This window comes from Silene latifolia, unplaced genomic scaffold, assembly GCF_048544455.1.
Source record: "Silene latifolia isolate original U9 population unplaced genomic scaffold, ASM4854445v1 scaffold_582, whole genome shotgun sequence".
NCBI lineage: Eukaryota > Viridiplantae > Streptophyta > Magnoliopsida > Caryophyllales > Caryophyllaceae > Silene > Silene latifolia.
This window is the reverse complement of record NW_027413492.1, coordinates 20,301-33,583: the sequence shown is the minus strand read 5'-3', so window position 1 is coordinate 33,583 and position 13,283 is coordinate 20,301. Positions and strand designations below refer to the sequence as shown.

The 13,283-nt window shown below is 34.5% G+C and overlaps 2 protein-coding genes across 3 annotated transcripts; one reads left to right on the top strand and one right to left on the bottom strand.

Moving 5' to 3' along the window:
• The first annotated feature begins 6,034 nt into the window (after positions 1 to 6,034).
• On the top strand, positions 6,035 to 8,318 carry LOC141639894 (elicitor-responsive protein 3-like). The gene is made up of 5 exons (XM_074448877.1): positions 6,035 to 6,362; positions 7,012 to 7,077; positions 7,373 to 7,499; positions 7,615 to 7,729; positions 7,968 to 8,318. Exons 1-5 carry the CDS (start codon positions 6,296 to 6,298, stop codon positions 7,977 to 7,979), a joined length of 387 nt encoding a protein of 128 aa, XP_074304978.1. The 5' UTR covers positions 6,035 to 6,295; the 3' UTR covers positions 7,980 to 8,318.
• A 236-nt stretch (positions 8,319 to 8,554) lies between these two features.
• Positions 8,555 to 13,036, bottom strand: LOC141639893 (digalactosyldiacylglycerol synthase 2, chloroplastic-like). Of its 2 annotated transcripts, none has more exons than XM_074448875.1 (5): positions 12,825 to 13,036; positions 11,431 to 11,801; positions 10,555 to 10,818; positions 9,851 to 10,200; positions 8,555 to 9,209 (listed from the first exon to the last, which is right to left on the bottom strand). In XM_074448875.1, the coding sequence occupies exons 2-5, from the start codon at positions 11,710 to 11,712 to the stop codon at positions 8,717 to 8,719; spliced, it is 1,389 nt and encodes a 462-aa protein (XP_074304976.1). In that variant the 5' UTR covers positions 11,713 to 11,801; positions 12,825 to 13,036; the 3' UTR covers positions 8,555 to 8,716. The 2 variants fall into 2 exon arrangements, with proteins under 2 accessions (XP_074304976.1, XP_074304977.1); XM_074448876.1 differs by lacking the exon at positions 12,825 to 13,036 and adding an exon at positions 12,569 to 12,795.
• Positions 13,037 to 13,283: the final 247 nt, after the last annotated feature.

The following is a 13,283-nucleotide window of genomic DNA, read 5'->3' as shown; positions in this document are numbered from 1 at the left end:
AATCAAACACTATCTCTTGAATGAAACGTAAGAGGGTGGTGGAGAAATGACAATGTTAACTTCTTGGAAATAAAGACAGTTGATAGAGAGGGTGATACTTGTGTATTGTCCATGTTGTAATTAATGAAGGGAGGAAGAAGGTCCTGGAGGAGCTGCTATGTTTTAGAAATTCTCTTATTGGTCCTGCTCTAATATTTGGTGATTTTAATAAAGTACTATTACGAATAAAGGCTACGATAAAAGATTGAAGTACTAGTATGGGCATTTTTGAAATATGGACTGATACTTCGTGATGTTTGGGGATGACATGGATTTGTTCCTTGGAGATTGATGACGCTTTTTTGGTATGGAATGACTCTCACTTTGTTGGTTTTGAAAGCGACTTTGGAATCATTTTTATTGCTATCGTGGCGATATTATGGGAAGTGAGAAATGAAGCTATTTTTGAGAACAAGATACCCTATTGGCCATATATGAGGGACAAATTGCTTTTGAGAATTGGTTTGTGGTGCAAATCATGGAATGAAAATTTACCTTATACATTGAAGGAAGAGTTAAACAAATTGAAATCATTGAGATCGTGGAAGGAAAAAAGATTTATGCAAAGGAGGACTCCGAGACTTGATGCTTGAATCTAGAACGCAAGATCTTTATTTTGGAAAGGATACATTGTATTGTGTTTTAATGTTTTCTTTGTTTCTTTTTGGGACTCTACTCGCTGTAGCTCTCCGGGATTTACTCGCTTATTGCTAATAAAAAAAATGAATAATGGAGGTGGTAGTTTAATTCCTCTACTTAAGGGCTCTACTAAAATAGGACTATTGTTTCGGCAAATTCATGTAAATTTTGACATTAAGAGATGATACATACAAACAAGGAAGGGTAAGCAATATGTTACAACACTAAAACACAAGATTTCTACTCCATCTATGAAAAGTATATACAAATTTCAAGAGAATGAAAGATTGGATACATGTATATGAATAACTTGACAACTTTGTAAATGCGTGCTAATTTTGCCATGTATTGCACCACCCAGCAGCCACGGGTACTCCAACTACAACATTATTATTGTTAAATTTTGTTGTATTATTACCATCTGTATATGGTGTTCCATTGTATGGTTTTGGTACACAACTTTGTCTATAGTTACCACCATACCCTTCAATTTCACTAGTTTTATAGTTTTGACCATATTGTTGTTGATCCAATCTCCCTTTAACATTTACACAAAAGTTAATAATTCCATTTGGCTCACCTTCTAAATCCCTCATTCTATAACTCAAGAAATGCAAATAGTTTGGAGTGTATAATCACCTATAAAGTCAGAAATCGAACCCAGCCACTGAATGGATTTCTCCTTCGACTTCATCCTCAACGAACGTCCAAAAGGAGAAATCTTGTATGGGTTGGTACCGTGGTCGTTAGCTTTTCATTCCATGTAGGGTTAGTACAATGATCACCGTCTTCACAAAGCCTCGTACTAACCTCCTCGGTTTCGACCATCTTCTCAGAGAAACTCACGACAAACACATTTTTTCGAATGAGTTTCTTACCTACAGTCATATCTTCAACATATCTAATTTTAATTTCTAAAAAAAACGAATACATCTTTTTTCTGTTTTATCGACCCTTCGACTTTAATAAAATAGTATCGATTGATTGATGTTAGTTATTGTACCAATTGGGTATATATATATATATATATATATATACACATTTTTGTAAGGGCGACAAATTTGAAAAAAGGAAAGTGAATAGAAGGAAAGGAGAAAGAGACATGTTGTTTCTCTTGAGTATAATTTTCTTGCATGCGTTACAGCGTTAGGTTCATGGAAATAATAGGTTGTAGAAAGTATAGATTGTTTTATGGATATTGGTTGTTACGCCGTATTTGATTTTTCCAACGTGGAAAATAGAAATATGAAGGAATGACGAAGGTTCGACGTCTACTTGATTTCGTGTACGATATTACGCTTCGTGCTTCTTATTTTTAATTTTGTTGTAACTTTGTGGTTGGTTGACCATTTATAATCATTGGAGTCATTCTAGAAGTCGGAATAGTATAAAATTGACTTGTGAATATTATCATTTTATGAATATATTCGTATTCGTAAATTAAAAAAGCGAATGTTTAATGATTCAATATAGTTATTTAATAGGAATAATTGATTATTTGGCCATCTTTTCATAATAATTCAAACTTTAATTTAACTAAAAATTTTCGCATATTATTACCCCCTCCTCTCGGGTGGATATATTTGTGCCATTTTTTACCATGCCATACGATAAAATATGATGATAAAGTTTTTATTTTTTTATTTAAGTCTATTTTTACTCCTACATAAAAAATACGGTTACCAACCAGGCAACCCCTCGATCCACCACTATCAGTACAACCACTAATGATCGCACCATAACTTACCACATCCCCCTTTACAAACAACACTACCATTCGACCACTATTGAACCAAGCCATACGCAATTACGCATCACTACTATCACTATCCTATCATCACAAATTCGAAAAATTGTCATGGCCAACTATAAAAAGAAAAGAAAAGTGTGGATAATATATTTCCGCTTATTTTACAAAATATTTAATTTTTACTAAAGGACAGTACCATGGTAATCCATGTCACTATCAAACTCATCCGAAAAGTTTTTAGTAGCTAGATTCCCCAAATTAGACATATTCAATTTAAACAGTGCAGATAAGACTACCACTTGTATAAATAAGGCGATTTTTTTTGTTACTAGTTTTTAAATTATTCGTTTTGTCTATCGTATTTCACCTAACCTGTTTTAAGTTTATGATGGATATATCCGTTTTAAACCAAATTCGTAAAAAATTAGAAAAATTAGTTAAGATTCCTGAATTCCACCAAGAAGAAATTAACCGCATTAGTAGAAGAATGACGAGTCTGTGGAAGCTAAGGAAGATTCAGCAGAAGTTTACGGCGTCTTCTATATTGGTCTTTGTATATAATATAGGAATCTCAATCTCTTAGTATGGAATTGTCAAAAAAAAAAAAAAAAAAAAAAAGTTTAATTTGTACCAATGAAGCAATGACCCATAAGTTTACTTCAAAAGGCACCATCTATATTTAAAAGCCGGTTCTGTCATGACGTGCTTCTCTCTAATTGTATTCATATTGTTGCAAAAGTCCTCCCGATATTGAACTACTCCATGCGTAAAAACGAGGGCTTTACTGCTTTAGTGGGTGATGTTGTAGATGTCTTTTTTTTTTTTTTTTTTTTAAAAAAGTTAATAAGCTAGATTGATCGTTTAATGTAGGATCAATCTATCCCATTCTTTTGAATGAGTGAGATAAGTTAAAAGCGCCACTTTCAAATCACCTCAAAAGTTGTTGACTTGGATAACATATATTTAGGTTCCGTTTGACCGACGACACTTGGTGTTATTTTGACCAAAGTAGAATTATTTGACCAAAATTTCAAATACTATTCGATTTTTTTGCAAGTGTTTGACAAGTAACTTATTTGGTGAAATAAGGTCACTGAATGAAATCTCTCCGCCAGCATTTGAGAAATCAAACTCGAAATGACTTATTTTCCATTTTGTACCATTTTATTCTATAATATTAAATAATTTTTATATCCTTTTACGTCATTTTACCAAAATCAGCCTACCTTTTTCGGCTAATTTGCAAACACGCTTTTATATAATCGATTACTTTATCAAACTCCTAATTTTCGGCTACCTTATCGATTTACCTTTTCGGGTTTCGATTAGCTTTTCGTTTTACTACCTTTTCGTGGTTTCATTTATCTTTAATTAGTTTTGCCAAACAGAGCCTTAATTATGACTTCATCGAAACAATGAAGGTCTAATTTCACATCCTTGGTAATAATAGAAGTTTCCCAAGGAATTTGTCATGTACTACGAATTGAATTAATAACATATAAATTATCACCTCCACAATAAGCTTTGAGATTCCTAAATATTTAGTCTAAAATGCATTTTCTTAAAGCGAGAGCTTCCACAATAAAAAAAAACACTATTAGATCCACACTTTTTTGCTCCCAACAAAACAACTTTACCATTATGATCTCTTATATTGTGAATCGAGAGGCTATGACAAAAACACGAGCAAAGGATTACAACTGCATCAACATCTTCTACTGCAACGACATATCGGCATACAAGCACCTGCACATACAAACCACCATAGGATTACTTTCGTTTATCTTTTAGACCTTCTGTTTTCTAATTTAATATGTAAACGAAAATGATTTTATAAATAATCAACGTAACTATCGGCTAAGCATGACTACCACGCTCGAACTCACCTATAAAAACGCATTGGTTATCACGCCTCTTTATGAGGATGTATAACTTGTTGCGCCTTTTTTAGGCAAAAAGTTTCGCCTCAGTCTCTTTTTTTGTCCGGACGTAGTTTGTTTTAGGTTGTATTAATCGAATATTATTATATGTCACCTGATCATAGTACTATTTCTTTTCTAATTTTTTTTCTTTCAAATCTTATTTTGATATTTATGCGATGTACATTCGTAATTCGTCTTTGTTTTGGTTTATTTGTTTTCTTATTGGTTTTCCATTCACGTGTAATTAATGTAAATTTCTACTTTGATTCATTAATTTGCTTGTCTAAATCCGTCGACGTAGTGTAATGTCACATGTTAGGATTAATATAATGGATACTACATTGCAATCATATAATCGATCAATGCATATCCCAATATACCCCCACCCTTCCTCATATATCCGTGAACATCTGTGTGTTCATTGGCATTACAAGAGTCAATCTAGACTTAGAATGCTAAAGGGGAACGAATTTTATCTTTAGTGTATATGTGTCACATTTTGCTTTGTGCTTAATTTGACATAGCATAAAGTTGATTCGAAGGGTTGTCAAATTTCCACAATCATTTGGTGGCGACTCCTAATTGCCGACTTGTTTGAACCTTTCACCGGTTTCTAAGGCTCTTAAATCGATTAAAAACCTTTCACATATTGCTTGTGCTTAATTTGACATAGCATTGAATTTTATATGATATTTTTTTTTGAGGGAATTCTATATGATGTTTAATTAAACTTTAAGCTGATTTTACATGAAAAAGTATTTTATATTAATCATGTTCGAACCATTAACTGGAAAAAAAAACAACATTAATTTTTAACCCCTCCCGATTTTTTTCAATATTTTAATCGAAGCCAAAAGTAAGTTAATTATATTACTTTATAGTACTCCCCCGTCTTAGTTAATTGTCATTTATTTCCGTATTGGGGTGTATATTGTCATCTATTTCTATTTTCGGTAAAGTTTGACGAGTGGATTTGTGATATGAGCAAGTGGACTTGTGAGAGAACTCTTATCAATATTTTTCTCTTCTTTTTTTCATTTTCTTGGTCTTTGTACTAAAATAAATAGATAACAATTATAGACACTGGCAAAATGGGTCGGACCCGACCGAAAATGGCCCAAGTTGCTTGACCTCGAATACGACCCGAAACCCGAATTGACCCGACCCGACCCAGACCCGAACATTGTCTGACCATCGACCCGATGTGACCCGACTCATAATTGACCTGATCTCAAATGACTTGAAATGACCCAAAACGACTAGTACTAAGATATATTAATATTATATATATATCAAAATAAATAATTAAATTTGCAAAATAGTACGGAGTATTTCTTAATCAAAATAATACTAACTTGTGCTTAGCTATTAACTTAAAAGCAACCCGACTCAAAATGACTCATACCCAAAAATGACCCGACAGGCCGACAATAGGTCACCCGAAATTGACCCAAAACCCGAAAGTGACCCGACCCGAAATGTGTGATAGACCCAAAATGACCCGACCCAAACTGACCGACCCGTATCCGATCCGAGTGACCCGTTTTGCCAAGTCTAACAAATGACGAGACACTGAGAGAGTATTACATATGCAAAATGACATCGTTTATACATGACTTGTTGATTGTTCCATCTAACCATCACCTAATGATCAACATAAAAGTAGCTCAAATAATAATTAAATATGATCAAATTGACAACTTGGGATAAGAATGTGCATACACAAAACTTGTCCGCGCCAACGTATCATTAACGTGTTTGACATTCAACATTCTATCTCTCTTTTTTTCTCTTCCAATTTTTGACAAATGTAAGAAGAGAAAATAGTCTCCTTTTTTTTTTATTACAAAAATTTCATACACACATATAATTATCGTCTCAGAAAAGGGTGTTTAATTTGATCAAATAATCATTTTCGTTAATTCTCGACTGTTGGATCGAAAAAATGCCTTTGGGTAGGCTTGAAGTTTTTCTTGTCAACGCTAAAGGCCTTGACAATTGTGATTTTCTCTGTAATTTTTCTATCTCTTTTTTTTTTTTCGTTTATTTATTTATTTGTCGAATTTGAGGGTTTATACATGTATATATATGGCTACTATACTTTTTATAAAGTTTGTACGTTAGATTTGGATGCATTATTTCTTGAAATTAATAGAACTCCCAATGATAATATGATTGTGCCATATATATTTGTACTTGATCAATGTGAATGCCTTACAGACACGAGTTTTCAAATAAGATCGTTTGTAACATGTAGGACAACTTACAGTAGTCTTAACTCTTATGGACATTTCCATTTATTAGGGTGATGTTGGTAGGGTTTCGTTTTTGTTCATTATTGATTGATGAATTGCTTACAGTAGCTTTCTTTCAACCTATCTAGCTTACTAATGAAGCCACTAAACGGAAAAGTTTTCCTTCACAAATTAAAATGTCAAAATGTAGGAAAAGTTTGATGATCATTGACTTTTTGCATAAATTCCAATCACTTTGTTTTTTTTTTTTTTTTTTGAAAGTACAATGTTTGGTTGTATCCCATGAATCCTTGATGAATTTCTGCACATTATATTGTTCAGAAAACTTGCTCTTTCTAAGTTGATTTAGATGGTATAGTTGAATTCAAATTTAGTAAAAGATTGTTGTTAAATTTGCAAATTGCAGCTAGAATGGATCCGTATGTCATCCTCACTTACCGCTCTCAGGAACAAAAGACTAGTGTTAACACAGGTACGGACTGCCAGTTAGGTGTCTTGCTGTGTCGATTCAATATAAAAGACGCGACCAAAGTAATGTCTCCAAGTAACAAATAAAGTAACACGGCTAATACATAATGGTCAATAATCAAGAATTGAGAAGTATCATTTAAGTTATTCAGACACGCACGGTTGCCAGTATAAGTCTGGGTAATCAATCATTGGATTATCTAGAAAATTTCATGTTTTTGGCCTAAAATGAGGTGTCTATGTTGTCGTGGATAATTAATGAACTCTGAATGTGCGTGCCAAACTGGTGAGATGTGCAGATGGCGGAACAACACCTGAATGGAACGAGACCTTTGTGTTTAGAATCTCTGGAGATGTTCCTGAACTCCACCTCAAAATCATGGACAAGGATACTTTCACTGCCGATGATTTCGTTGGAGAGGCTAAGTAAGTTGGTTGGAGTCAGAATTCCATTCAGCAACTGTCCTCTACTGATACTTCGTGTTTAACAAGTCATTTTGATTTATTCCATCAAATTACGTCTCACATTCTCTTTATGCAGAATCCCATTAGCTGCTGTTTTTGAGAAAGGAAGCCTGCAACCTACTTCCTATAATGTTGTCAAGGATGAAGAGTTCAAGGGTGAAATTAAAGTCGGCCTCACTTTCACCCCAGAGGTAGTTACTATACATATACCGCAAATGTGGAGTACGTGTCTAGTGCCACTCCAAAACCATCCTATCAGACTTCTAACTTAACTTTCTTTGGATACAACAATGTTAATGAAAATTAATGCCAATAGATGCTCCTAACATGTCTCGACTCTGATTTACTGATTTCGATGCTAGCTTGAACTGGTACATATGCATGATTAAGCAATAAAGCTAATGTATGAATGTGTATGTTCAAATACAGAGACTCTATTGACATATATTCCAACTGAGGAGCTTGATGGATGGAAAGAGTCTTCTTTTCCGAGCATGCGTTCATGGCAAAGATTGGCGCAATCATCATTTTTGGCATCCTGGAACTCGCTTCATTAGCCTTGGACTTTGATTTAGTTTTATCACTCTTATTTCAACATTTCTTTAGATCATCTTGTATTTTAGATCATTTATCTTCTTGCATTGTTGAAAGCTAGTGTTTTATTTCATGTTCATTATGTTGGAAGGACTTGAAATTTGGATGGGGGAATCCAATGATTATATCGTGTAAGAAAATGACACAATTCAAGGTATAGTCTCTTTTAAGACGGTCTTTATAGAAGTGTATAAGTCTGAATAAAGAAAGTTTCGTAATAAATTAACACTAACGTGTAGTCGTGTAGATGGTCTTGTAATAAATTATTACAAGACCATCTATACGATAGTGAGCGTTTTCCATCATTAAAAAACGAGAATTTGTGCTTTCTCGAGTCAGATTCTTGATAAATCCATGATTTCACTATGATCACCCCTGTGCTCATTCCCTCGATATAGTTTGTATGTAGAATTTAAATATAAATCAAGATCAGAGTTCTTGCAACAAAGAGAATTAGTCCAAAACTCCAAATATATACACAAGTAAATCAGTTTTAGGCTATACAACACAAGCATTCATATATACAGTTAGAATTAATTAATATTTCACAAGAAAAAAGAAAATGATATCTGAGATCATCTCCTTTAACGAGAAGATGACGCTAGCCCTCGACATAGCTCTTCATCAGGATGTAGGCTTCCCGGGATAGCCCCAAATACCCTACGAGCCAGTTCCGTACCTGCTACTGCATTATGTAAATACGCAGAAGCATCTTCCCATTTCCTTTCCATATTAAAAGAGCTCAGGGAGGCAAACTTTTTAGAGGGTAGTTTTGAGGGTTTAACTATAATAGTCCCTTGATATAACTCCGCGGCTTTCAGAAACCGTTCAGTTGCTGCTTCCCAAGATAACTCGTGCATCTGTGACTCGGTCAATGATGAGGGTTCCTCAGTCAGTGCTTTGCAAGTTACTGAAACAAACTCGTTACTATTGTTGTATGTGCGACAATTGCGGAATTGCTTGAAGAATTCGTTGGATGGATGATTTGCACAGACAACAATCTTTCCCATGGCTAATGCTTCGGCTGTTGTAGTGCAGACTACATCTGTGGTGCTTGGATTGAGGAACACTTTGTAACTGAAAGAAACGCCATAGTAAGAAAGGGTCAATGTAGGAATCCAAACAAGTACTAGAACAAGCATGTAAGCTAGTTTAGCTCGTAAATCATATATGGTACTTATGACCTAGGTTCGAAACTTGCCAGTACCAAAATCCCCACATAAACCAGATTGACATAGCACGCTATAAATTAGTCATCTCTTTTACAAATTACAACATATCAGTTTCTAGAGTATGACACACACATAAACTTGTATGTGCCAGTCACAGCATAAGGTCTTTGCTAGACCCATCACCTATGGGTATGCGATGAAAGCGCGAGTGTAAGACGGTAATTTTGATCTTTTAGAATAACGACCTTACTTGAACAGGACCTTTTAGAATAATTTTGATGTAACTAATTACTAACCAACAAACCATTTTTCAGAAAAAGAATATTGAAACCTCACTTTCATCTTGAAAACTTGTAGGCCAGACCATAACCTTACGGAGTTACGGTAAGACGGTCTCATAAAATAGTTTCTCAAGATTCTATTATTTGACATGCTTTATATAGAGAGGTGTTTAAACATTCAGACACAATGCGCTTCATTCACTGTTAGTGCCTAAAACATAAATCAGAAAGCCATACAGTAATTTAAAACAAGGCCAGAGCTTACTCATGGAATAAAGAATCGGCATGGTCACGTCCAGGATGAACTCTAACAGGTAGTTCAAGCTTTTTTGCAGCTTCTGTGACTTCATTAGAGTCCTCTCCAGTACCATAGAGATCAACTTCTAGACCAGCTAGCTTCTTCTGATGTTTTTTCAAGAGTTTAAGAAGTTCTCTGTATCCTTTACTCCAAACCATTTTACCTATGTAGTAGGCCCCTTTACTAAAGGCAGGTTTCCCTTGTTCGAGTTCTTCTTTCTTTTTCTTGCCAATCCCGAGAAATTTGGGGTTGACTCCATGTACATTGCATATTATGGACCTAGGAAGATCTTGAGTGGCTGCAGACAATCGTATAACCTGTCATAATAAGAAAATAAAACATATTCAAAAGGCATAAGTATAAGGTGTACTATGAAAACACAGACTGAATAGATGCCTAAATCCATTCCTTAATACAAAGTTACAAACAAGAACAGTCGTTGAGACATGCAAATGTCAGCTAAGCTAGCTCGTAAACTCATTGAGGGATGGCTTAGTGGCTCCCATCACACCAAAATGAAAAATACTACGTACAAATAACAATTGTGCCGCACAAAAGACATGCACGTATGTAACATGTAAGTAACTATTAAAGCAAGGAGAAAGCCATTTTCTGATTAGACTTGTAGGTTAAGAGTATTGACGGAAGTTGGGCCATTTTGTAAAGAGTACCTTGTGACAGTAGATACTGACGACCCAACTGTTTAAGTGCTTCAGAATAAAGGCTCCGGCAGCATTCCTCTCTCGTCGAACATATTCCAGATAATTGGTGTGGACAATCCCAATCACCATCCTGAATTTCTCTTTCCATCTTTTTCCATGATGATACCACGTTAGATGCTCAGGCTCTTCTAGGACGGCAATATCCGCATCGTCATCAGGTATAATATCTGTAATATCACCAACAGGAAGAATGCTTCTTTTGTCGATGGAAAACTGCAGTACATGTAACAATCGGAATTAAACAAAGCACAACTGTGGCACAAAATTATTCAAGATATATAAAAGAACCATGGAGTAGGACTGTGATAATGATGTCCAAGAATGGTATACAAAATCCTAAAGGGAAGAATCAAGAATCCATGAAGCTCATCCATCTTTTAATAGGCAAACCGCAAATTCCTATTTATCGCGGAACAGCAGAAGATTATACATCGACCTCCTGCCCACTTCTTTAGACCATTCATGATTTACATCAAAATTTAAACAAACTAGACCAATAATTTGTAGGGGTTTATGAAATTTAAGATCCAAAATCACTCCAGGAAATAGACAAACAAAGGCAAAATATCAATCATCATTCCTGAGTTAAAGAGCCTGGGAAATGAAGTAAGATCTTCGTTTTGAAATGTACAAAGCTAAATTAAAAATCCACGATATGTTTATTAGTCAAATTCAGGAGGCTTGATATCCTCAATAGCTTCAGGTGCTTTAAATATACGTCAAGTTCAATAATCCAAAATTCAAAGGGAGAGTATCACACAGTAGATAGATAGCAGGATAGCTACTTAATATGCCAACACTGTTAGTTAAATAAGAAGTAATTACCCTTCCAGGATAGAATTTTATCTCAAATCGAGAAATGAATCTAGTCCTATCTTCAAGCCATTTGCGCACATATGCCTCGTGCTCTAGCGCTGACTTGAAATTTATGTTGTCAGGGTATACAAGCTCTTGATCTTTTAAAGACAACCAAGGAATTACTAAAGTAACTTTTCGTTCCCCGTCTTTAGCAAGATAACAAGCACGGAACAGCGGATTCACAGCAGTACCTGTCAACCACGGCACACTAGCAGTGGTATATATAGCAATATGCTGTTTCTTGGCCATCTAAACGTCAGTTTATGGCGAAACCTTTACAACATATCAAACTTAGCAAATCTCCAATAGAACAGCCACTCCTTGGAATAAAGATGTTACTGCAAAAGGATGACAAAAAACATCTGAGAAAAACCTAGTACTCCGTATCTTATACCGTGATAAAAAAAAAATAAGAAAATAAAAAAGTGACAAAGATTGCACAAATACGGCTATACAAGGCAACTTATTTAATGCATTTTGTACATCATCTATCAACCACAAACAACACGGTACTCAAAATTTCGCTTCTATCTGGAAAATAACACAGCAGAAACGAAAGATGTAAATGGATGATAAAAGATGAAGGGCATCAAATCTCTCCCTCAAGTTCCAACAAATTTGCCCATGCCTGTTTCTTTCTGGGTTACCAGAAAGCGAATTGTGTATTCATACTATGATGTTTTATGATTGTGTAGGCGTATTATAAATTCGTAACAACTACTACGAATAAGATAACCTTGGTTTTATTTAACCATTAGAGATCCTCCAAAGGAGAATCCTTGAAACTTCCCATACCCTTTTCATACATATATCGCCCTTAACCATCGGATTATCCCGAAATCCTTAAAAATCTAACTTCAAGCTCCAAATATGTCCAGAAACTCTTGCTAACACCTTCAAATACGAAAAAATTACCTTCTTTACAACTCAATACAAATTTTGATCAAATAATTAAAACGTCTTCCCCAAATACATGTTATTTAAAGGCTGAATTGCCAATCTATGCTCCAACGAATTATAAACAAAGAACAATCATTTCAGGACCAAACTAAAATACTAAAAAAGAAAAAAAAAATTATTCCTTGAGTCTCATTCATTTATTTACCCTTTTATATTCTTCGTGAGAAAATATTTTAACCAAAGTAAGCAAATGATTGGGCACGGAGGATTAGCTGTATGTTGGAGTTCTTGCGATTAGGGTCAGAAATTCTAGTATTAACAAAAACCCACAAAGAAAATGAGCATATAATTAAGGGAAATATAATGCATTTCATTTTTACCAATTTTTATGAATTAAACATTATATCATGAAACAAATACTAGTAAATTATATGTATAAGGTTAAAGATGATGGATGGTACCTGTAATTTATCAGAAATTTAAAAGGAATGAAGGAACATAAAGTAATTGATTGATGGGAAACTTGTGGTTTTGTTAACAGGAAAGAAGGATGCTTCACCAACGTTTTGCTCACATTACATATTAAGGCGATGCTTCAATAATCAAGAACAAACCAAAATTTGACGTTTTCATTTTCTGTTCTGGGACCTCGGGTCGTTATAGACTTGACAAACGGGTTATTCTTATGAGATGTAGCCGACTAGCCGTAGCATGTATATATACTAGTTTTAAACCTGTGTAAAATTGCACGAGTTTGTATTTAGCATGGTATGAATGTTTTTTTGATGAATATTTTATTTTTACATTTCTATTGTAATTATCTAATAGTTCTATATCAGTGATCTACATGTTTAATGTAGATCAATGATCTAACTGGAAATGAACATTCTCCACGTAAATAGGATGCGTTAAAACCACAA